Genomic DNA, 23,973 nt, shown 5'->3' on the forward strand with positions numbered 1-23,973 from the left:
TATTGAAACTTCTCCCAGTATTACATGTTTTTATGAAAATATTTTCTGGTTGTCTTCAGGCAACTGTTATGAACACAAACAGTACCTGAAAACTGCAAAGAATATAATTCTCACCAGTTGCACTACATTTTGTAATTTTTGCATTTTGGCTTTTTTATCAGATGAGGATTCATTGAAACTTAAGAGCTGTTAAGCAGCTTATTAGTCTTATTTTTAAGTACATCTTGCAAACTCCATAATATCTAGCTGAGCTGCTGTCTCCATCCTGTCTGCTGGAATAAAAGTCTAGGCACAGTAAAAAGTTCCTTGGGTAAGAGCCACAGGGGTCTTGACCTGAGGCCTTTTTCAGGCAGTCACATGGAATCCAGACCTGGATGTGTTTGCTTTGTTTGTTTAATTGTATTATTTGTTTAGCTGCCTGAATAGTTCAAATTCACCACAGCTTGGAAACTAAGCAGAATTGGCATCAACTAGTTCATGACCATCCCAATTATTCAAGGTATTTTGTCATCTTATAACTCCTAAATCTGAACCGCTGTAGTTTTTTTGCTGAAAAAATGGCACTAGAAAAGCAAAATTACCTACGTCTGGCTTTGGTTTAAGAGAATACTGACTGTACTCTTTGAAAAAGATTATTTGAAACGGGCAATTGGGATCTAGACAACCCGTTAGAGGAATTACTACCAAGAGGAATTACTACCAAGTCATTTCATCAGAAAAAATATTATTCTGAATGAACTACAGCCATCTGTGAGGAAATTGACATTGAATAATTCTTACCTACGAAGTGGATACACGGTGCTGTGGAAACTACAATAACTGAGTGGAGTTGTGTATATGGTGTTCTTAATGCATTTGCACTTTATTTTTTTTGTGCAATATATGAATATATGAATAGCACTTTAGACAACTTGCACTTTATTTATTGGCATAGAACTTCCATGTTAGCACTGGTATAAATGGTTTTCCGCCTGTGAGAAGGGTTTGCAATTATTAAAACTGAAGAAATTGTATATTAAGCCTTGTACTTCTGTGTGAATTGCTTTATACCACTGTGAGGCTTGATATTGGTTGTATTATAGATTTATTAGTGTTAGTAAGCCAGACGTGGGTAATTTTGCTTTTCTTGAAAAAATGGCACTGACACGCTTTGATCTGGATGCCAGTTGTAATACAGGTGAGGTCAAAGAAATGCATATGATCCAGTACATATGATCCTGAAGTGCATCATCCTATTAATTCAAGAATCTCTTTTTAGTGAGGACATTCACTAAGAAGATGAGTGCTTCTAAACGTTTGCAGAGCATTTATTAAAACAATGTTTACAGTGCAAAACACAGATGAGTTTAAAAAGAAAAGTATGTCCATCTTTTTTTCCAGAGTGATAAAGAGACTATAGCCCTGACCTGGATAGCCCAGGTGAGCCTGATCTTGTCAGATCTCAGAAGCTAAGCAGGGTTGGCCTTGGTTAGTATTTGGATGGGAGACCTCCAGTGAAGTCCAGGGTTGCAGAGGTAGGCAATGGCAAACCACTTCTTAGTCTCCTGCCATGAAAACCCCACCAAGGGTTGCCATAAGTCAGCTATGACTTGAGGGCACTCTCCAACAACTCCTCCAAATAGCCTATGGGCAAATGTGAAAGAATAGTCGATTATATCACTCACTGATGCTACCTCTGTGGCAGGGAAAGCATAGTGCTGGTAATTACTTTTTTTTTTACTGGAAAGACCCCAGTAGTTCAAATAGTGCATACATTTATGAAGTGCTCGTATAATTTCGTGATTCAGCACTGAAAACACAGAAGCAAAACTACATTAATCGAAACCATCCTAAATGTAATTGGGCTGTTTAAAATACAATTATTTTCAACACGATATTAGAGAAAATAACATTCTACAGAGCTGCCATAACGTATCAGTTCTACTGGACTCTGTAGTTGCCACTTGCTAACCACACTTATTTCTATGGAAAAATTCTAGGTATTGAGCAGGGGACAAAGATGCCAGTCGATTACAAAGGGGCAGCCGTATCTGTTGTAACAAAATACAAGTAAAGTCCGGTGGCACTAACAACATTTATTTCCACATAAACCTTCGTCAGTCACCGCTCAGTTTTCCAGCTATGAATGGAAATCAAACTGAGATTCCTTCTCATTGAGCAGGCTACAAGGAGGGGGAGCGAAGACGCAGGTTTAATCCCATCCGGCATCTTCCAAGTCTAGATTCCCTGTGCGGGGGCAAAGGTAGCAGTGCAGATCCAACGAGAAGGATCTCCCACCTTTCCCCTCCTCCTTGTCAGTGAACAGCCAACCAGGGGAGACTCAGGAAGAGCTTTCCGGGGGTTTCCCATTGGCTTCTCCTCCGCATCGTTCACCATTCCGCCGGCATGGAACGTCGCTGCGATAATACAGCTCGTTCCACCCACTCTCGCTAGCGCCACGTACCTTCAGCAGCGCAACGCACCTTCATACCATTTTCCCAGCTTGCACAGCTGAACTTGGCTGTCTTGCAGCCGCCCAATCGTAATTCTACGCGATGCCCCGAAGGAGAGCAGGCTCCGCCAATCCGTATACACCAAGAGGTGGTACCTATTGCTATGGGAACGGGAACTAGGTTTTGCGGGAGAGCTGTTTAAGGGGGTGTATCAGCAGAGAGAGAGAGAGAGAGAGAGAGAGAAAGAGAAAAGAAGGTTTTTTTTTAAAATAAATAAAAAGGAAGGGTAGAAGGAAGCGCCCGGCAGTTGTGTTACTATTGCTGTGAGTTGTAAGGGCTGCTTCTCTCCTGGCGTTCACAGAAGGGGAAAGGCTCATCAGCTGAAGGCAAAGGCGCTCAGGATTATTTTGTCTCCACAGCTATGCATCGTAGCCAGCTAAAGGTAAGGTCTGTCTAATGCTGGCCCAGTAGGGGTGAGCTGGCTGTGTATTGGGATCCCCCCTTCTCCTTGTTCTTGGATCCCTGAGCGTGCAGAGCTGTGTGGCCAGGTACAGTAGTTCCCAGTTCCATCTTTGCCCAACAGGTTATTCTTGTAGCATCTTTCACCCTTAGGAGCCCTTGGAGTGGTGGCTGACTGATCTGTTTTAACTTAAGGGACTGGAGCCGTGGTGTCCCCAAGTCCCTGTTTCTGATATGGGAGGGTTTGTTCCCTTGGACATTTGGAAAGTGTGAATGCCAAAGCAGAACTGTTCCATTAGACACACTGATGAGACAGGACTTGTCAAAGAGGTTAGCATGTGAGATGCTCACCTTAGAGTGGCAGAATGAATGACTTGTAAGCTTCCTTAGGTGACGTCAGTTCACTAGAGAAAAGGAAATCTGCTAAAAATATCAGTAGAACGATATCAGTTGAAGACTCATCATGCTGTTTAATAAATCTCTGCAGTAGGGGTACACTAATGGGATAGACAAAAGGAACTTGTCTAGGTGTTATGTTTCAGATTTTTCCTAACTATAAAACGTGAAAATTTACCACAACAAATACTTCCTTTCTGGAGCACAAAAATATCTGAAGCAGTAGTCAGGTGCTTATTGCATTATTTGTTGCAATGATAATTATTCCAGAGGAGTGGCTGTCTTTGTTACAGACAAACAAAAACAGCAGTCTTGTGGCCTCTTAAAGACTATCAAAATTGTATTTCAGCACAACCTCTTTTGTGAACTAGAAACAATGTTGGATGTTATGAGTGGATCCTTCTTGGGCAGTCACTTTATATGAGAGGTTTGAAAACAGGATCAAGGGGCTATGAGATATAGAAAATAAAAAATGAAATGTACGTGTATTAAATTCACATCTAATCAGGAAAAATGCATACTCTGGTTTCTCTTCAGATCATATAAATAATTTGCCCTTTTTTAATCAGGAAAAATGCAGAGACCACTAACTAGTTATGCCAAGAAAGTTAATACTTTTAAAGGAGGGTGAGTCACAGTTTAATTAAGATAGTTATATTAAGAGAAAATCTTACACTCCTGTTCAGTTGAGGCTTGTGTATGTGTGAAACTTCTTAGTAACTATTTGTTAAACCATTTCACACTGCAGTGTCCATTTGATTACATTTGTAGTGCTACAGTGACATTTTTTGGAGCCATGGCAACCTGGCATCCTGGATTTGTCAAGTCCTGGTTTAAGGTACACAAGATTTCTGATTGTTGTTGTTGTCATTGTTGTTGAAATGGATATATAGTAACCAAAATTTAAGAGTGAGCTATCTGATTATCATAGGTTTACTTTGCTTGGGTCTGGGGCTGTATATTCTGACACCAGTCTGTCTTGTTCTTAAAAAGTTCCTTGCAAGTCAGTCACACCAAATTTAATGGAGTTCTAGGAAACAGTATATGAGAAATTTGCAGGTACAGAACTAGCTGTCATATTAGCATCTGGGGTACTCATCTTTCAATGGCAGAATGTTGCTAGTATGTTTGATTGGGTCATCAAAATGATGACAATTTGTCTCCTTTTAAAATAGTAGGAAATAATAAATGAAAGCACTGAACACTGAATTATTGCTGATGCTTTTAACATTATAACCTTGCCAAAAATTTCTAGCTTTTTTTTCATTTGCAAAAATCACCTGACTGAGTTTTTAAGTAGTTTAAGGCTGAGTCATAGTTTTAGACAAGATATACGTTGCCTAAAACCACCTGTTGGTAAATATTGAAGATTTACAGGAAGCTTGAGTAAATGCAGTTTTTCTAATGTGATAATCACATTAGCAAAGAAACTGTTCCAATATCTACTCTGTTCAATTAATGTGAGGCTTATTTGGAAATTTTAAAAATCCAAGTCCTTATGTTGAATACAGTATTTCCAACTTTGAAATGGTCTGATCCTAAGACTAGCAAAGGTTGGTTGATGCACTTGTGTTGAAATCTTTTTCCATTTTTGGTTGACCAGCAGTTCTGTAAGGCTACTTAGACCTCGTTTATCATGAAGTTTTATACTACACCATACAAACCACAAAAGCGAACATACTTTAAAAAACGTTCTATTGTATCTTTCCTTTTTCTAGTATGCGACTGTGCCAGAAATGTTTAAAGTCTCCAATAGTCTAAATTTTCATCATATAGATAATACACCCTTCAAAGCCTTTTTAATTCCTACCTATGATTATGTTTTAAGTATATGTCACAGAAAGTTTCCCACATACATCCCTCCTGTCCCATTTCTCCCCCCACCCCCTTTCTCTTTTTCTTAGGTTTAGATCGTAAACTCCTTCAGGGCAGGGACCTGTCCATTTTAACCACTCTGCACATTTGTGGGTGTTGTTCTAAAAAGCATAGAATTCTAGTTTATACAAGTACAGGTGTAACTAGTAGCATTCACATTTGGACTGGACAAACCTAGGCATGTTTCTTTGCACTGTTTTGAAGTTTGCCAGGTGATATTGGGCCAGTCATTATCTAATGGTGGTGGAAAGTGCTGTCAAGTCTTAACTGACTTATGGTGACCCTAGTGCGTTTTTCAAGGCAAGATACTAACAGAGGTGGTTTGACATCTCCTTCATCTGCAACCCTGGTCTTTGTTGGAGATCTCCCATCCAATTACTAACCAAGGCTGACACTGCTTAGCTTCTGAGATCTGATGAGATCAGGCTTCCCTGGGCCACCCAGGCCAATTGTATTGAGGATAACCATGGATACTGTATTCTTTGTATGAATAATAGGATAAACATATAATATTAGTATTTTAAGTATTTCTATTGTTTTTGTTTTTGAAAATGGAGGTTTTCAATTGTAGTAATGATGAGGTAACAAAGTAAAACCACGTTTTGACAGTTACATGTTGAAACAGTATGAAATAGCTTTAGTAAGGTCTCTGCCTTCAAAGTTTCAATATTTTCTGTGTAAGATTTAGCCTAGAAAAAGACTGTTCTGATTGTGTCTAAAATATGTCATTAAGATGCTTCTGGAATTGATAGGATTGATAGGATAAGAAAAAAAAAGATTTGAAACTGCTAAATATTATGTTAAAGCTAATTATTAGGACCTACGTTAGAAGGTTGTGAAACCTGTTATTTTGGATTAAAAACAGTTTCAAAGATGTTTGGAATAGAGGACATTTTGTCATAGGGCAGGAGGTTGGGTTAGAAGATTGCTTATATTCCTTCTATTTCCATTACAGTCACTATGTCACAGTGTGCAAGAAAAGATAAAGGTGTGCAAGAAAAGATAAAGTGGAAAGTTAACTGTACAAGTAGAATATGTTATTATTGTATAAATTACAATGGTGGGATATCTTTAAAACGTAGCTTTTAAACATAGGAATGCGTCGCTCCTACTTTTGAGTTAAGCTTTGCTTTATTTGGAGATTTGTTTGTTACTTAACAAATTCAGTAATTAAAATGAAAACAAGGTATTTTAAGAAGAAAAAAAAGCGCCGATTGCTAAGGCTTGGTTCAAACAAACAGCAGTTTACCGTTAGGTAAATGAATCCAAGGATCTATCAGACTCATGTGTTCCCTGCTCATGTATATCAAAATTGTAGTTTGGTGTTTGGTTTGAACATTTTTATTTTATTTGAAGAACGGACCCCACCCATATGAATCTGCCTGGATTTTGAGATCCCTGCATGCTACCTCCTTGTGGAAACCAGCCCTAGCAGGTTAGGTTATCTTGAGACCCATAAGGGGGGCGGGGAGTACTGCTGCTTTCAGGAATCTACAAATTGTGGCTGAGCTCGGTAGCCAACTGTTGTTTTCTACTAGCCATCTGTAAAATTTATTCTTAGCACAAAATCACCTGTAACAATAAGATAAAAACAGTTCTTTAAACATAAAGAATGAAACACTCCATATTCACTGCTTGCTATCTTCAGTCTTACCTCAGCATCTGTCTCCACAATACTTTTGACACATGTTCTTCATGTGTTGGAAGATACAATGTTAGCCAGGCCTGGGAAGCATAGTTTTGAAAAACAGAGCCGGCGGAGATCGCTCTGGAGGGGATGGATTCTCTCACAGCCCTCTGGCATCTCCTTTTCCAGAGCCTTTGCCCTGCCAAGGTTTGGTTAATTCAAAATTTTAAGCAGCGAGGGCAGCAGAGTAAAAGCTCTTGAACAGGAGACAGTCTGGCATGCCAGAGGCAGCGGACGGCTGTGAGAGAATCTGACCCCTCTGGAGTGATCTCTGCTGGCTCTTTTCAAAAAAAGAATTTTTAAATTTTTATTTAATTTTTAATTTAATCCATAATATGGATTGTAAAGGTTTAACTTGGAATATTTATGGAGCAAATGCCCCTTGAAAGAGAAAAAAGTATTTTTTTTAAAAAACTTAAAACAGGATATTATTTGTTTACAAGAGACTCATATTAGAAAAAGAGATATAAAATATTTGGTTTATAATGCATTGGGTGAAGAATTTATTTTAGAAGAGAGCAAAAAGAGAAATGAAGTTATTTTATATATTAAATCTCATTTAAAACTTTAATTGGTAGGTATTGAGTAATGATCATGGAAGTCTTTTCTTTTGGGGCTAATGGATACTCAGCTGGAAAGAAGTTATGAAACTTTGTTTTTATATATGACTACGGCAGTGAGACTATTATATGCAGAAAATTGGAAGAGTCCAACATTGCCTACAATAGAGGAATGGTTAGTAAATGTGTTGGAATTAGCAATAATGGCAAAACTTACATCACTGATTAGAGTAAAGACAATAAGTTTGTTTATTGTTGAATAGAAACCCCTTATAGACTTTTTGTATGAATTAGAAAATAATGATTTGATGATTTGTGGGTTTGCAGAGTAAGGATTTTGACATTAGAAAAATCACAAGCCCTAGGTTCAAATCCTCGCCCTTGGGATTTGAAGAGCATGGCCATATCTCCCCGTAGTTTGAAATAATTTATTACATTCCTATTCCCTCATGGAAGCTCAGTCCAGTATGGTATTATGGTGAGAGTGGCAGACAAGGATCTGGGAGACCCAGGTTCAAAACCCCTTCTGCCGTGGAAACTATCTTGGTGGCCTTGGGCCAGGCACACACACTCAGCCTGACCTACCTTACATCAGGTAAAATGAATATTTTTTGTCAATTCATATAAACTCTTTAAAAATGTGGCAGCCAGGCTATTGTCACAGAATGGATAAGGATTTTATCACTCCTGTGCTTAAAAATTGTCAGTGGTTACCAGTCTGGGCACAATTCAGAGTGTTCTTTCCTTTTAAGGAGCTAAACAGCTTGGGGTCAGGCTATTTGAAGAACTATTGCTCTTGTAGTGTCCAGCCTGCCAATTAGGATCTGCCTCATAAGCCCTTTTGTCTTTGCTCCCACAGTCAGAGAAGTATCAGGTGGCACTGGCAGCTAGAGCTCATATTTTCTGTGGTAGCACCTTGCCTTTGGAATGTCCTTCCTTCTTGAAGTTCACCTGGTGCTTACCATAATGTCTTTGAGGTGCAAAACCAAAACATTTCTTTTTAACCACGGTTTTAACCAAGGGTTTAATATTTTTTTAGCAGTCTTAGGATCTGTGGTCTGCTTTGTGGTGGTTTTCAGGGTGCTCAGTTTTTGTTATGCTCTTTCTTTGTCCTGGCTTTTTTTTGGTGGCTTTTTAAATATTGATAATTTGATGCTTTTATGATTTTATGGCATTGTTTTTACTTTTAAGCTGCCATGGGACTCTGGAAAAAACCGCATAGAAAATCCTTTAAATAACTGAACATATTAAGTAATTTTAATTCTATTTTTGTACTTTTTTTTGATAAACCTACCCTTTCAGATTTTTAATTCTTTTGTTAGCAAATGCATAAATTACATAACAATCTCAAATACTATACTATACTATACTATACTATACTATACTATACTATACTATACTATACTATACTATACTATACTATACTATACTATACTATACTATACTATACTGTGTATTTTCTGGTGAAGACAACTTCTTTTACATAATGTGACACATCTGGGGGTAATTCATAACTGTCTTACATTTGTGATCTTCTTTCTACCACAAAATGTACATGATGTTTAGTATTTAAGCTTGTTATTGATTCGGTATATTTACAGTTTACAAAACTTAAATTCCTATATGACATAATTTATTACAAAGATGAAGAAGGCTGACATATTTTTCTCACAGCAACTTCTGTGGCACCTTGGAAACTAACAGCTTCTAGTGGCAAGAGTTCATGGTGCTGAGTACACTTTTTCCGTTATCATTACTCCAGGTAAAAGAGGGGCTGTAGTTTATCTTAGAGCACATGCTTTGTATGCTGGTCCCCAAGTTTAGACACTGGAAGGTTTTTGCCTTCTTCTGGGCATTGATCAGGGTTCACTAGGGCAGGTGGGGGGGAGCTATGAATTTTCCTGAATTGTGTAGGGGGTTGGACTTGATGACTCTCAGCCTCCTTTCTAGCTCCATGTTTCAATCAAAGTTCTCTTGATGAAATATATTACTTCAGCATTATATTGTTAATGCTGTCCTCGGCAGCCCAAGGATTCTACTGTTCAAAAAACTCCCGGTACTGGATTTCTTAACCATACAATAAATTGGATTTTTTGTATTTTAAATTTTAAAGGTGCTTCAGTGCTACAAGTGCATCAAGAAAACAAATGTCCTAATCAATAACAATAGATAGATAGATAGATAGATAGATAGATAGATAGATAGATAGATAGATAGATAGATAGATAGATAGATAGATAGATAGATAGATAGATAGATAGATAGATAGATAGATAGAATTATATAAGCTGATAAATCTTGCTGATGGAATAGCTTCTGGGTGTTTCTCAAGGAAAGCAGTCTCTTAGGTCCACAACTGATGTATAACTTCCTTGGAAAAGATGAGGTAGATGATGTCAAAGTAAAGTGCAAAGTGCAGGACAAGTCTTCACATAACTGTTCTATACATGCTGTTTTCCTTCTTCAAACGGACGTCCACGCCCTACAGACTATTGGCCACATCTGTTTTGCACATTTGTGCTTTTTCAAGGGCAAACAATTAATCCTAAATTCAAAAAATACAATGAAATCTCTTCACTCAATTAAATACTAATTTCAAACCAATATCAAATATAGGTTTTCAGTACTCACTGTAAACTCACACTTCTCTATCCTGTTCCCGTCTAACCTAGTCGGCTTATTTGCAGTGAACAAACACTTCAGTGTGGAGGCAGATCTCCAATACATCTCTTTAAAAGCCTTACTGTTTTATTATCTTAAAGGGGCCATCCCTATAGGTAACATGACAAGTCCCACTCTTGATTTAAGCCTCTTGGGCTTAACATCTGTAGCTCAAATATCCACCTACATTCTTCCTGTAACAAAACCTTCTGTGACAAAACCTGTGACAAAACCTTCTCTAATAGAGAATTGTTCCCCAACACTATAGGTCTTCCCTTAGGTGGACGTTCACCCTTATGCACCTTAGGTAACACACAAAATGTAGGAACTTTATAATCCTCTTTTAAGAGAGCCTTGTGGAGGGCTGGTAAAATGTCCCCCAAAAGTAAAGCCTCGTCCACCACTATTTTAATAAGGTGAGCTTTGTGTTGGCTAGGTCATCTTTGAGTCTGTTAAAGTTTTTAATCTCATTTAGCTGTCTATAAATCTCTGTTTCATAATCGTCTGCATCCATGACCACTACCCCCCCTTTATCTGCAGTCAGAAAACTGATATGACTCAAACAGTATATTCGGCAGTCAAGGCTAGCTTATGAAAACACTTTTGATTTCTTCCTCTTAAACTCTTTGTCCTGGAGATCTGTGTAGGCCCCAGCAGTATGATTTTTCAGGTAATGAGTCCATATGCAATTTACTTTGTAATGACATAAAATTGGAATTTACTGTTTAATTTTTAATCTTATTAGACTTCTAAACATGAACGTATGAAGCTGCCCTATATTGTTGGACCACTGAGCTGTATAGCTCAGGACTGTTCACTTTGACTGGCAGCAAGTCCCCAAGTTCTCAGATGCCTGGTGTGGAATGTTGGGAACAAAACCTGGGATATCTTGTATACAAATATGTGCTGAACCACTGAAGTGTAATGTTTTTCATGTATAGCAGAATATCTGTTAAGCTATTTTGTGCTGCATCCTCCCTAAGCTATTTGATAATTAAGTAGTCAGACCTGAAAAAATGAGTCCTTTATTTCAAAACGACCTTTGGACAGAAGTACTAAGGATGCACAATGCTGTGATCTAAGCAATCAGACCTGTGTACCCATTAACCTACATGGGAACAGTTATACACATGCAGCTAATGGGACAAAAGGCATGAAATGCTTCTGGAATGAGGTGCCTTATCCAGTTTGCTCTGTGTCATTGGTATGTGGCATGGAGTGCTGAATAGTTAATTTCTCCTCTTTTAAACTTCATATTCTATGTATGTGAATCTCAGTGCTGCAACAGAGACCTGTGGCAGCCATATCCAAGCAGCACCCACTACTTGTCTTTTTCTAAGCATAACATTTCTCTGATCCAAGCTGTGATGAAAATCAACTCTTCCAGGTCTTTAACTTTAGGCCTCTGCTTTCTAAAAACCTACAGCAATTGTCAGCCCAGACATAAAGGGACTTGGAAGAACTGGATTGATTGTGAAACACCTAAATTGGAAGAACTGGATTGATTGTGGAACACCTAAATTAGCAGGCTATCTCAGTTGTTCATCCCTAATCACAGGACAAACCATTTTGTAGTAGATTAGGGTTGCTAGGCCTCTCACTGGTAACCCCCTCTTTCCACTGCTACTTGGAGCGGCAGTGGGAGAAATTGGAGTGGCAATGGGAGAATGAGAGTGGCTTGACATCAAGGGAAACCCTGATTTTATCATAGTTTCTGGTGATCCCTAGAGAGGACTGGTGTCACTTCCTGGTTTTCTCTGGAAGTGATATCATGCCATCACTCTCTGATGTCCACAGTCCCTGGATGTCAGTCAGTTGTCAAGCTGTTTCTGGCAACACTATAATAGATAAAATGTTTTGTTTGGAGCCAGACTACATGTAATGTTGGAGTTCGATGATAGGATTCCTGATGTAACATAAACTTAAAAAGCAACTGCACAGGAAAGAACAGTGATGTGCATAATGGAACTAGTTTAGGGGGAAGGGGTTTTAACTCTTTTCACACCTAATATGGGAACCCTTCTCCCCCCTACTGGGACTTATACCAGCTTGAAGCCATTTTCAGTTGGGGGAAATGGCAGGGAGGATTAGCCCCTTTCCCTAATGCTTTAGCATGCTAAAGGTCAGGGCTCCTGTGACTCCAATACCTGCCTGGCATTGACATCTTCAGACAAATATTTAAAGGACTCTTGAATAAGAGTTTCATTAATCTATCAAAATATACCACCTGTTAAACCCACCAGTAGTCTTGTTTTATTTATTTTCTTTCGAAGACTTCTATGCTTCTTCTCCGGAGTACTGCACAAAGTGGCTGGCAATTTATGATGATTGTATCAATATAAAAACAAATCAAGCCTTTAGATTCATAGCTATACTCCTTCCTTCCCCATCTCCAGAAGTCTCATAAATTTCCACTGTTAAAGGGATGCTAGTCTACAGTTTTCCCTTCTGTCAGGGCCAAAGGGCTCCCCCTCCATATTTATGTTGCTTGTAATATTTAAATTGTCTCCCTCGTACCATTAGGGAGTTATCTTAAATATGTGGCTGAGAAGGAATTTCTGGTAAATGGGGAAACTGAGACCTGGGGAAGGAACTCTGTAATGTATGTTCCATTTGGACCATGGCCAATATTTCTTATGCATAGGAGGGGGGAATTAAAAGGGAGAGGATTAAAACTACATTTTCCCTTTTGCTTAGTATCATTTTCCAAGGTATAATTGTCATAACAACTGGCTTCATTTTTCTTGTGTATTGTACATCAGAGCTGTGATTCACAAAAATGCTTATCTGAAATCAAAGTGATTCATTCCCTACCTCTTGAACATGGAATGTCAGTATAGATAATTTCAGAATATGTCATTTTGAATCCAGTGACATGTTCCTTGTGCTGCTACTAGTTGCTACTGTGCTAATGTGAACCCCTAATAATTGGTGTGTACTCTGTTGATCTTTCAATATACTTAGCAGAGATCCACATTTTATTGGTGAACTAAGGCTGCAACCACAGACTTAATGATGTATTTGTTCATAGTGGCAAACACCATGAATCACTGCAGGCTTTCAATGACTTGGTCTGAATAATCAAATCAAAACTATTACAAGTGGGAAAAGTATGCCATCTAGTCATTTCATTTGTATCTGTTTTCATACCAGAGTTGCCAACCTCCAGATGGGGCCTGGAGTTCTACTAAAATTAAAACTGATCTTCAGGCAACTGAGATACAGTCCCCCCAGGGAGGGAATAGACACTTCTAAGGGTGGTTATTATGGCATCACATTTCCACTAAGCTCCCTCCCTTCCCAGGCTTCACCTCCAAATTTCTGGGACCTTCCCAATCAGGAGTAATCCTACTTCATGCCCATAATCTGAAACCAGTTGCAATGTTTCAAAACCTTTGTGTTTTGGTGAAGATGTGAGTGAAGATCCAGTCATGGTGGCATAGGAATAAGTTTACAACAGCATTGGCCATGGTCTCCCAGACAACTTCCTAATTCTTTAACATCCCTCCCAGATTACTTCTCCCTAGACTCAGCCCCAACATCCGCAGTGTTATCACTGCTATGGTTGAATGTTTTGCTTCCAGAAAAGTACTAGGGGTGCCAATAGAATTACTTATTGTCCCATAAGTAGTTGTAAAGATCTTCTTACTGATTTCAGTGGTTTTTCCTTCTCGGTAAATGTATTTATGATTACCTCTGTCTCTATTTACTGCCTGCTGAGTAGAAATAATCCTATTTATTTCAATTTGTTTATATCTCAGGATTGTTACTCAGATTGAAGGCAGGTTTGAGGAATACTTTGATTCTGGGTTTTTGGGGTTTTTTTGCTGCTTAACTTGTACAGTAACGCATTTTTACAGTATATAGCAATCTGAACCTTTAATTTAGCTTTTGTAATAATTTTGTTACAATTGATTGAAAGCCTAGTGTATTTTGCATTGCAATGCAGATGTAGGCAACAGTTTATATTTTTACATATTTATGCTTTTCTTCCCCATGGGGATGCAAAACAGCTTACCATATTGTTCTCTTCTTTGTCATTACACTCATAACAGCCCTCTGAGGTAAATTAGACAGAGAGTTACTGGCCCAAAGTTATCTAATGAGCTTCCATAGATGAGAGAATTCAAACCAGGCTGTCCTGGATCCTATCTGACATTCCAGCCCCCAGGGTTCCCAGCATGGCACCCAAAGATACTATGGCATCTGCTAGAACTTCCTCTGGTGTTCACCAAGCTATTTATGAAGTAGGCAGGGCCATTGTAAGGCAGGGCTTGTTGTTGGCTGCCTTCATTCAAATGAATAGATTTTTGGTGGATGCAATAGTAGCCATAGCCATAGGAAGACTGGTAGGTACCTGGGCTTTCCTTAACCATTTTATGGTTCCATTTCACCTTCTTTCCTCCCTCCCTTGAGATTTCCTTTTTCTCAAAGCCTGCTGTCCTCCCAGTGATGGACCATGTTTTCAATCAAAGTACAGATAATACTAAGGTTGACAGATTAAAAGCTTGATTCAGAGAATAAGGCATTTTCATGTGTCCGGCACAGTTGCCCTGCAACTCTTTTGCAAAGCAATGAGGCAGGTATTGGGTAGGTTTGGCTCCACCGCCTGTGACAGCCATTTTGGGGTGGCGCTCACTACTCCCTCTCAAAATTCCAAACATGCCTGCAGTCTCAAAAAAGTTGGGATCTCTGTTCTAACCACTGCATTGTGCTGTGTCCATTACGTTTAACAAAAATCCTAATTTTGGCAAGAACTAGAAATCTGTTCGTGATAGGGCCTTTTCTTCCAACTGCGGGAACCCACACAGCATCCTAAAAGTTTGGGGAATTTTCCAGGAGCAACTTACAAGCTGATCCTGGACAGTTTTAACGTACTGCCATTAAATCTAGCCTTTAAAAGGGATCCTTACTTACAGTTCAAGCAGTGGCGTACACATGGTTCAAACAAAGAAGATACATCTTTATTAGCTAGACCTACTGATGCACAAGCAGTAAAAAATGATGGTAGCTTTCCATCCTTGCTTGAGAGATTGAATACAAAAACAAAGGGAGGAAGAGAATCATAAAACACACAGATCCCACTCTTACTTTGAGGAAATTGCCTAAAAACGGTTAAAAGACTACAATCGAATAAATAAATAAATTTTCCCATGAGTCTGTCTTGCCTGTTCTTTATCGGAACAGGCTCCTATTCTGCTGCCACAGCACAGGGAATGAGGTTTGTTTTGAAATGTAAACCTTCCCCTCAGTTGCTAGCTAGATGTTCTTATTGTAATGAGTGTAAAGACTTCTCTGCGGTGAGGTAAGTTTTGTCATAAGATCTCTGAAGCATAAGGTTTATAAAAATAACAAAGAATATTTATTTATGTATAGACTGATTTTAGAGAAGAGATAAGTAGCCCAGGTCTCCCAGCATTCAAAGGAGAAACTTGGCCGAGGCACATAACTTTAAGCTAGTTATGGCTTCAGATTGTGATTTTAGTTCTCTTTAATGCTTTGATGCTTTCAAGTACAAACAAGCTTTCCCCAAGTTAGAAATTTTGACACATACACAGGATTTCACCCACACAAGCCTGTCCTTTTCTAAGAGACAGACTCATCACTAGAGACAGTCCTCCCAGCTCTGTCCTTTCCTGGAGGTAGAGTGAAACCACTCTGCCACACTACCAGGCAAAGCTACCCTTGATACTGTATGCTCTTTTGCTAAAGCCACTGAGGGCACTCTGGGAAACAGAGAAACCACCACAAAAGAAAACCCTTTCCAGAGTAAAAAAGTCACTGCCAATATAACAATAATTCAAAACAATAATAATCAATGATCAAAACAATAATAATCATTCAATAAATAGCCATAAATAGAAAGAAGTCAATAAATACAATTTCCAAAAAATCATCCAACAGGTGGAGTCTAAACATGAGCTCCTAGGTTTAAAAGTTAGACCGTCTGCTTTGACCAACATGGTGGTTACTAATTGAATTGACTGAATATTTTGATGTCTATATGAAATAGAGAAGCCTGTGAAGAAGTGACATACGAAATGGGATGGAATGAATTTATGCTGGCAAAACCCGTAGGCGGCATCTTTGTGAGCTGTAGCTTCTACAAATGTATAACAACTTTTACAGGACTACTTTACTTCTCTGGAAATGAACATATACTCATACTGAGATATTGCACTAGGACCGTGTGGAATCTTCTTTAGATTGTTGACTTTTAAACCTAGGAGCTCATGTTTAGACTCGCCCTGTTTGATGATTTTGTGAAAATTGTATTTATTGACTTCTTTCTATTTATGGATATTTATTGAATGATATTAATGGATTGATTAATTATTGATTATATTTATAGTAGAGCACTATTTGCACTTTAACGCTAAATTTATTATTGTTATATGAGTAGTGACTTTTTTACTCTGGGAAGGGTTTTCTTTTGTGGTGGTTGCTCTTTCGTTGATGCAGAGACCGACTGCACTGCTGCTGCATTTCCCTCCAACATTCCATCCCCCCCCCCCGAAAAGTGATTGGAGGCTGCTGGGATAGTGCTCCCCTAGGCTCAAGGATGAAACCGCTGAGTGACTTTTACCTTTCAGTATCAGGACAGCCTCTTGTCCATAACACAGTGTATATCAGGAAATTAAATATAAACCTGCCAAAGTTAACTTGACATGTCATAAATTTACCCTAGGTAGGTGATGCTGGAAGTGTTACAGCAAATCAGTTGGAACTGAAAAGTTGGCTTCAGAAAACTTGACTCTAACACTTGTTAATCAATGTTTACTGATGTATTGTCCAATCAAACTCCAATCACCACCCCCGACAGAAAAGAGGCATAATGAAAACATTAGTGGATCGTGCAAGACGGATATGTGAGCCGCGCTTTCTCAATGAGGAAATTAATCATCTAAACCACGCACTTCAGGCAAATGGCTACTCCAGAAATGAAATCCGAAGAGCAATCAAACCCAGGATGAATCAAACAACCAAGGAAAAACAGTCACCTACAGGAAAAGTGTTTTTGCCATATATCAAAGGAATTACTGATCAGATGGGAAAGCTTATGAAAAAGCACAACCTTCAAGCAGTATTCAGACCCACCCGAAAAATACAACAGATGCTACGATCAGCAAAAGACAGCAGAGACCCCCTCACCTCTGCAGGAGTATACCGTATACCCTGCAGCTGTGGACAAGTTTACATCGGGACCACAAAGCGTAGCATCCAGACAAGAATAAAAGAACATGAAAGACACTGCAGACTTGGACAGCCTGAAAAATCAGCAGTGGCTGAACATAGCCTAACTCAAACAGGGCACAGTATCTTATTCCAGGACACCAAAATACTGGACAACACTTCCAACTACTTTGTCAGACTGCACAGGGAAGCCATTGAAATTCACAAGCATAAGCAAAACTTCAACAGGAAAGAAGAAACCTTAAGAATGAACAGAGCATGGGCTCCAGTTCTGAAAAACACCAGGCCAACAAAACACTCCACACCCGACAATAGCCCTGCAGAGAAGATTAGCACATCAAGCACCAATCCATATGCAAAAGAACCGCCTCAGGATACAGTGAAGCCTCCCGCCATTAGCATTCCACACCCTGGGAAACTCTTACAGAATGACTCAGCTCAACCCCACCCCTCCTGAGTAGATACAAATGACCTACATCTTTTCCACACTGTGACACTGAGAGATCTCTGTCTTTTGGTGCTACACCTCTGAAGATGCCAGCCACAGCTGCTGGCGAAACGTCAGGAACTACAATGCCAAGACCACGGCAATACAGCCCGGAAAACCCCCAACAACCAATGTTTACTGAGTTTAGGTCTCTGTGTGCTGCTGGGGCAGTAGTGCAAATCATAATGTTATGCCAGTATTGCATAGTCTTCTTTTATTAGAAGTGTTTTAAGAGGTTATTAAAATAAAAAAACCCACCAGAATAGGATTGGAATAGGGCATGAGTTTTTTAGTAAACAAACTGCTTCAAACAGTAGCTCATATCAGTTGCCAAATTATTCCATTCCATTACAGCTGCTGCTATTTCTCATGTATGCATTTCATAGCTTAGAAAGTTCCAGCTCGTTTGCTCCTTCCTTGGAACTACTCAGGGAATAAGCTGCTGCAGCAGGATCAGGCAAGTTTCCTTTTCTTTCCTTTTATTCCCTTAGTAGCTCACCAATTAACAAATCTTGCAAAAACTTCTTATTCATCAAAAGAACCACCCAGCTAAGTTTATGGTTGCCAGTTCCCTGCTGGGGGCAGGGGAATCCCCTCATGCTCCACCCCTGCCCCCACTTACCTGGCTGGTGGGGCAGGAACACACCTCCAGGAGAGCGCTCCCAGCGCTGCATGCCACAGCAGCCCAATTTTTCCTGAACTGAAATGCTGTGGAGTTTGCCTCAGCGACCCGATTCAGCCTGAATTGGCTCAAATCGGATCCCAGTCGGCCTGAATTGCTGTGGAGTGCAGCAGTGCCCCCACACGCCACAGTGGATTGGATTCGTCCTGAAATGGGCCGCTACAGTGTGTGGGAGTGCTTCTGTGCTCCACAGCGGCTCAATTCGAAATCGGGCCCAATTTGACCCCCTGTGGAGTGTGGAAGGGCTTCCACTGTGGCCTGTGCGACAGCATCACTTCCTGGAAATGATGCCATCATGCTGGCCGGGAGCATATACATGGAGAGCAACACAGGTAGGTGCCAGGTCTACAGCCTCCTGCTGAGAGGGTAAGGGGATCTGGCAACCCTAGCTAAGTTTCAACTTAAGATGTGAAGACTGCGGGTCCCTGGCCATCAGTTCCTTGCTACAAAGGATCTTGTATTACCGAGCCGGTAATATTTCCTGAATTGATTATGACTTTTGGCTCAAGAAGGATAGGCATTTTCTCACTAGTGGACAGGTTTCTCATGGCCACTTTCTGGACAGGGAGGAGATAGCTTCACTGGTAGGAATAGATACATGTTGATTTTCATTTTTGCCAGGGAGCTAATGTGAAACGGCTGGTGCATCCTCTCTTTGATTAATAAAATGATTTTGTTCTTGGTTAATTTGTAAATTTGCTGCAATTTCTGTAGTCAAGTAGACTCCAGAATAAGTTGCTGCAACAGGATCAGACAAAGTAGGGAACTGAGAAGACTTCTCAGGGAAGCAGGAAAAAATCAATTTACAAATATATAAAAGTGCGGGAAAAGAGACGCCCAGTGACATGCTTGTTACCCTCTAGGAACCATGGACTGCTGGGGTCAAGTTAGTGCCAGCAATAAAAAAATGAAAGAAAAAATGGAATAAGGAAGAGAAGTTTACCTGATGGTTCCAAAAATGTTCCAAATAATTCATAGTGTCCTGGAGAGGAATAAAGTGTGTGGGGGGCGGGGGGCGGGGGGCTGAGCTCAAGGCCTATATTCCATAAGGTACATAACTATCAATCTCTAAAAAGAGCCTTTAGGGGATGAATTAGGATGAAAGGAAAATAATTTTTCTCCTACCCTAATTACCACCCCTCCACCATTCATTCAGCACAAAGGGAGAAGAGCCCTTACAGCCATTAATGATGTCCTTGTGTGTGTGTGTGTGAGAGAGAGAGAGTTGGTTAGAGATGCTTGCTATGGGTTGCACAAACCCTGACCCCAATTTCACCCCCAAATTCACTGATACAGTATAGGGGGAGGTGATTGTAAAAATATCTGTGCTCTGTGCACTGTACCATTCACGTTGACAGGAACATCAATAGCTTCCTGTTCATTTAGCCCCAGCCTCAGCAGTCAGCACTATAAGACCTTTGTGGTGGTGGTGGAGAGTGCCCTCAAGTCTGAGTTGACTCATGGCAACCCCTGGTGAGGTTTTCATCGCAAGAGGCTAACAGACCTTTGTACTACAGCGCTATACTGCAGATGTTAAGGAGTAGGTGAGCTTGTTACTCCTTTAGCATGGTCTTCTTTCATAGGCTTAACAATAGCTGTGCAGTTCATCCTTTGAATGAAGCTAATACTGGGCCTTGGTACTGAGGATCATATTATAGTGGGAAGAATGTGAGCTAAAAGATTGTGTGTTTGTGTATGTACAGAAGACTCCACAGCTAAACATATTGCATATGAGATGTTCATTTCTTGAATTGTAAATCTGAAACGTTGCAATAATTATTACAGGTCTTCAGCTGCTCTCATCCTGCTTGGTAATGCTGCTACTTCATTTTTGACCATTCTTATGATGCATTTCCATTAAGAAGAACTACAACTCTTAAGACTCTCCTATTACAAGGAAGAAATTATGTTTCTGGAATTCTGTTTCCTTCTGAAGTTATGACTTTTGTCATGTGAAATGTGATTGCTATAAATGAAGTGTAGTACTAAAATAGTGCTGTCTTATTTCAGATAAAATGGAGAACCTTTTTATTACAATCGTGTGTGTTGCTGCTGACGTATCTTGTAATTACACTGGAAGCAGTGCCTATTGATGTAGACAAGACAAAAGTGCAAGGGGAAGAACAAATAGAAAGTGCAAAAGTAGATAATCCAGTAAGTAAATTAAAAAAAAAAATCTTTAATGCCAGTAATGTTTTCATCAGCATCATTAAAAGTTTCTTAGCTACTGTAATGTTTTGGATGAGAAAGGAGTATAAGAATACCAGCTAGTGACATCTGTAGTATGCAAGGTCATGTCCCTTTGTTTTTTGATCTCCTAATTTTAAGGACATGGTGCAGGCAAAGAGAGAAAACAGGGAATCAAAGACATGAAATAATTTTTAAATTTTTGATGTAGACAACCGCATTACTTGTTGTATAGAAGCATCTAGTTTTTTAAGTTTAGAAAAAAGATTAAGGAAAAATATATGTTGACAGACACTACTTAAATATTTACCAGAATATCAGTAAGGAGAAATTGGTAATTCTCAGCCGACCTCTGCCCTAAAGTCATTGCAGGGGGATTGGCTTGGGCTTTGGATAAGTGTTCATGGTGAGTGGTGATCAGTGCTTCTCAGCAAATAATGTCTTGGCATCATTTGCTGAGTACTGACCAAGACCTCTACAGCTCGACTGTTGGATTGCAGAAGGATTTTCTTTGATGAATAGGAAATCAGAGTGTCAGTTTGAACCCCAGCTATCTTTTAACGAAGGCTCCCAATTCCTGACCTAGAATTCACAAACACGATAATAATTTGTCAGTGATTTATTTCTTTAAGGACGAGAATCAAGAAATGAATCTATCTCTAATTTCTGCCTCCTAGTCCTAGATGCATCGGGACTCTTTGTTATCATTCCACATGTTCCAGGACTGAAGAACTTGAGGTGAAACTGTAATGAATTGTGGCTCAAATAAAGCCTGACAACAGTAGCAACATCTTAGCTGTAAAATTAGTTCAGTCATGGAGGAAGCTATTCAGAGAGCTGGCAGAATTTGCTCTTTTAATGATTTTTCATGTCTGTGTGAAAAGAAACACTTCTCTCTCTCTGCTCCTCACTCCTTTACTTAATTGGTATTTATTTTACTGAAGGATACTGGGCTTTATTATGATGCATACCTCAGGCAAGTGATAGATGTTCTGGAGACAGACAAACATTTCCGAGAGAAGCTCCAGACAGCAGATATAGAAGAAATAAAGGTAAGTGCAATGGCCAACAGATCTTAATAAATGCAAGTGTAAATACAATGACATCTACAATGAGATGCACTGTAGGCTCTAACTTCCAGTGGAAGAGCTAAGCGCATTGTTAAGTTGCTGCCACTGAAGCCTCCTGCACTTAAAAATGTTTACTATCATGATCTACAGCTTTTTTTGGGATGGGGACTGGGGTTTTACCAAGAGCCTGCAGGTCAAACTGGAAGCTGTGAAGTTTTTGTTCACACAGTATTTATCCAGATGTTATGTGTATTCTGCAGAACAGAACGTTTAAAATTGCTTTCTCTACATTAAGGAGGTATTATATGGTAGTTTGCATTGCCAACTAGAAGCTGTAGTTCTGGATGTGGTTCCAGGTATTTGGCAACTGCTACTTCTACTCAAGAAGCTGAGTAAGCAGGAATTGCCCAAGCACCACAGAGAGAATTGTGGAGCGGTTTCAAAACCCAACATAACAAAGCAAAAACAAGATGTCTCTGATGGTGGTGAAGAGTGCCCTCAAGTCAGAGTTGATTTATGGAAACCCCTGTTGGGGTTTTCGTGGCAAGAGATTAACAGGCTTACAGTAAATTAAGCAAAAGGCACAGAGAAAATAATATGACAAATATGTTGGTCATATTTAATTTGCATACTGTAAACATTTTGTTATTTACAAAAGTAATAAATCTCCTACAACTCCTATGCAGACTCATATGACACTCAAAACATTTCACCCACACAAACTAAAGGTCTCTTCAGAGTTCCAGTGAATGTTTCAGTTGATTTCTTTCTTAAGGATGGGTGCATGGAGTGGTCATATGTGCTTTAGCATTACAAGGACCTGTAATAATTTTAGCAGAGAGTAACTGACTGATTCAATTTGTGAAGCTGCTATCATACTTGATTTAAATGACTTTCTATTTAAAATGATGTATTTACTAATTCTTCCTCATTGTGAACTTTCAATAGAATTATTTGTTATCATTCAGCCAACTACATCTTTTTAGCATTGTTAAGGGGTAGGAAGCAATCCTCCTAACACAGGGACAGTATGTAACATGCTGCAAACATATGCTTTTTTGTGCAGCACATTAAAATATATTGCACTGATTCCCTCATCCTTATTAGCTGTGCCTTTTTATCAGTGAGAGTGGAAAGCAATTGGTACCTTGATTTAGTTCCTGAAAGTAGCAATGGTGTTTACAGGAGACAATGAGAAATGTATAGATTTTTCCCTTGCTGTAGTTGTCAGGAAGTGGCTTATTGCCCTACATATCTAATCTTTCTCCAACATCTTGAAACAAGTTTCACATCTAAACCCAAGATCCCAGTAACTGCTTTATACAACTCTTTCTGCACAAAAAAAGTGTGCAAAGGAATCTCTGCCTAGATTGTGTGTCTCTTTTTGGCACACTAAGTCTTGTAGACACCGAATAGTCATCAGCTAGCAGTAACAGATCTTGCCCTTCCCACACCCCAGCAAGTCATAATTGTGCTGAGAGGAGGATAGTGAAAAAAAGATAATGCTAAATGAAGGCTTCCTGTGTAATGTAAACTAATTTAATGACATGGTGGCAAATGTTCTAGAGGGGAGTCTCCTACTAAATTGGGGCATGGGAGGATCCTAATTAAGTCAGTCCCTATTCAGTCACACACACAGTGGCCTAATAACTGTGTGAACTGTGGGGTGGAAAAGCTCATGCCCATGCAGTAGCCTTATCAGGGACCAGCATGGTTGTGCAGGGATTCTGATTTAGGTTTGTAATTGCAAAACCTGTCAGGAAAAGTCAGAAGTGTTTCCACAGGTAATGAAAGGGCCTCATCTTTGGATGCTAGCTTGAGAATAGCCCAAATATGTGTTGCACAATTGAGAGTTAGTCATTAGTTGATGTTGCTCTGGCATCTTCCCCAAGTTTTCATAGTTGTTTGTGCTTCTATTATTAGCATGTGTGTGGAGCCAGCAGCCCTGTGGGTTTGCATTTTTCTATGCATATCAGAAGCTGTTCCTTGAATGTGGGGAGGGGGGACTCCAATATGATGATTTTTATATGCAAGACTTCTTCATTTAGCTGGGAGATGTGTACCTTTCATTGTCATTGCATATGCTGAATTGTATTTTCTTAACAGGGAAGCTGTTTTGTGCATAGGAATTGCACTATTTGAACTATATACTTGCTATATACTTGCATTCATATTTAGAAGATATTTCCTTTCATTAGCAACACATAAGTTGTGAAATATCACTGCCTTGCATGAGTGTATTGAGCACACAGCAGTATGTAGTTACCTTCTATAAAAGTAACC

General features: G+C 39.4%; 1 protein-coding gene across 3 annotated transcripts in view; it reads left to right on the plus strand.

Annotated features, from left to right (window-relative positions):
- The first annotated feature begins 2,654 nt into the window (after window positions 1-2,654).
- Window positions 2,655-23,973, plus strand: part of NUCB2 (nucleobindin 2) — a 50,007-nt gene continuing 28,688 nt past the window's right edge. For 2 of the 3 annotated variants that reach the window (XM_054971469.1, XM_054971471.1), the window contains exons 1-3: window positions 4,059-4,125; window positions 20,444-20,587; window positions 21,565-21,672. In XM_054971469.1, coding sequence (XP_054827444.1) covers window positions 4,084-4,125; window positions 20,444-20,587; window positions 21,565-21,672 — 294 coding nt within the window. In that variant the 5' untranslated portion in view covers window positions 4,059-4,083. Of the gene's footprint in view, window positions 2,875-4,058; window positions 4,126-20,443; window positions 20,588-21,564; window positions 21,673-23,973 lie in introns of those variants that run through there. The other variant, XM_054971470.1, reaches the window with a different exon arrangement.

Source organism: Eublepharis macularius, chromosome 2 (genome assembly GCF_028583425.1).
Source record: "Eublepharis macularius isolate TG4126 chromosome 2, MPM_Emac_v1.0, whole genome shotgun sequence".
In the NCBI taxonomy this organism is placed as follows: Eukaryota; Metazoa; Chordata; class Lepidosauria; order Squamata; family Eublepharidae; genus Eublepharis; species Eublepharis macularius.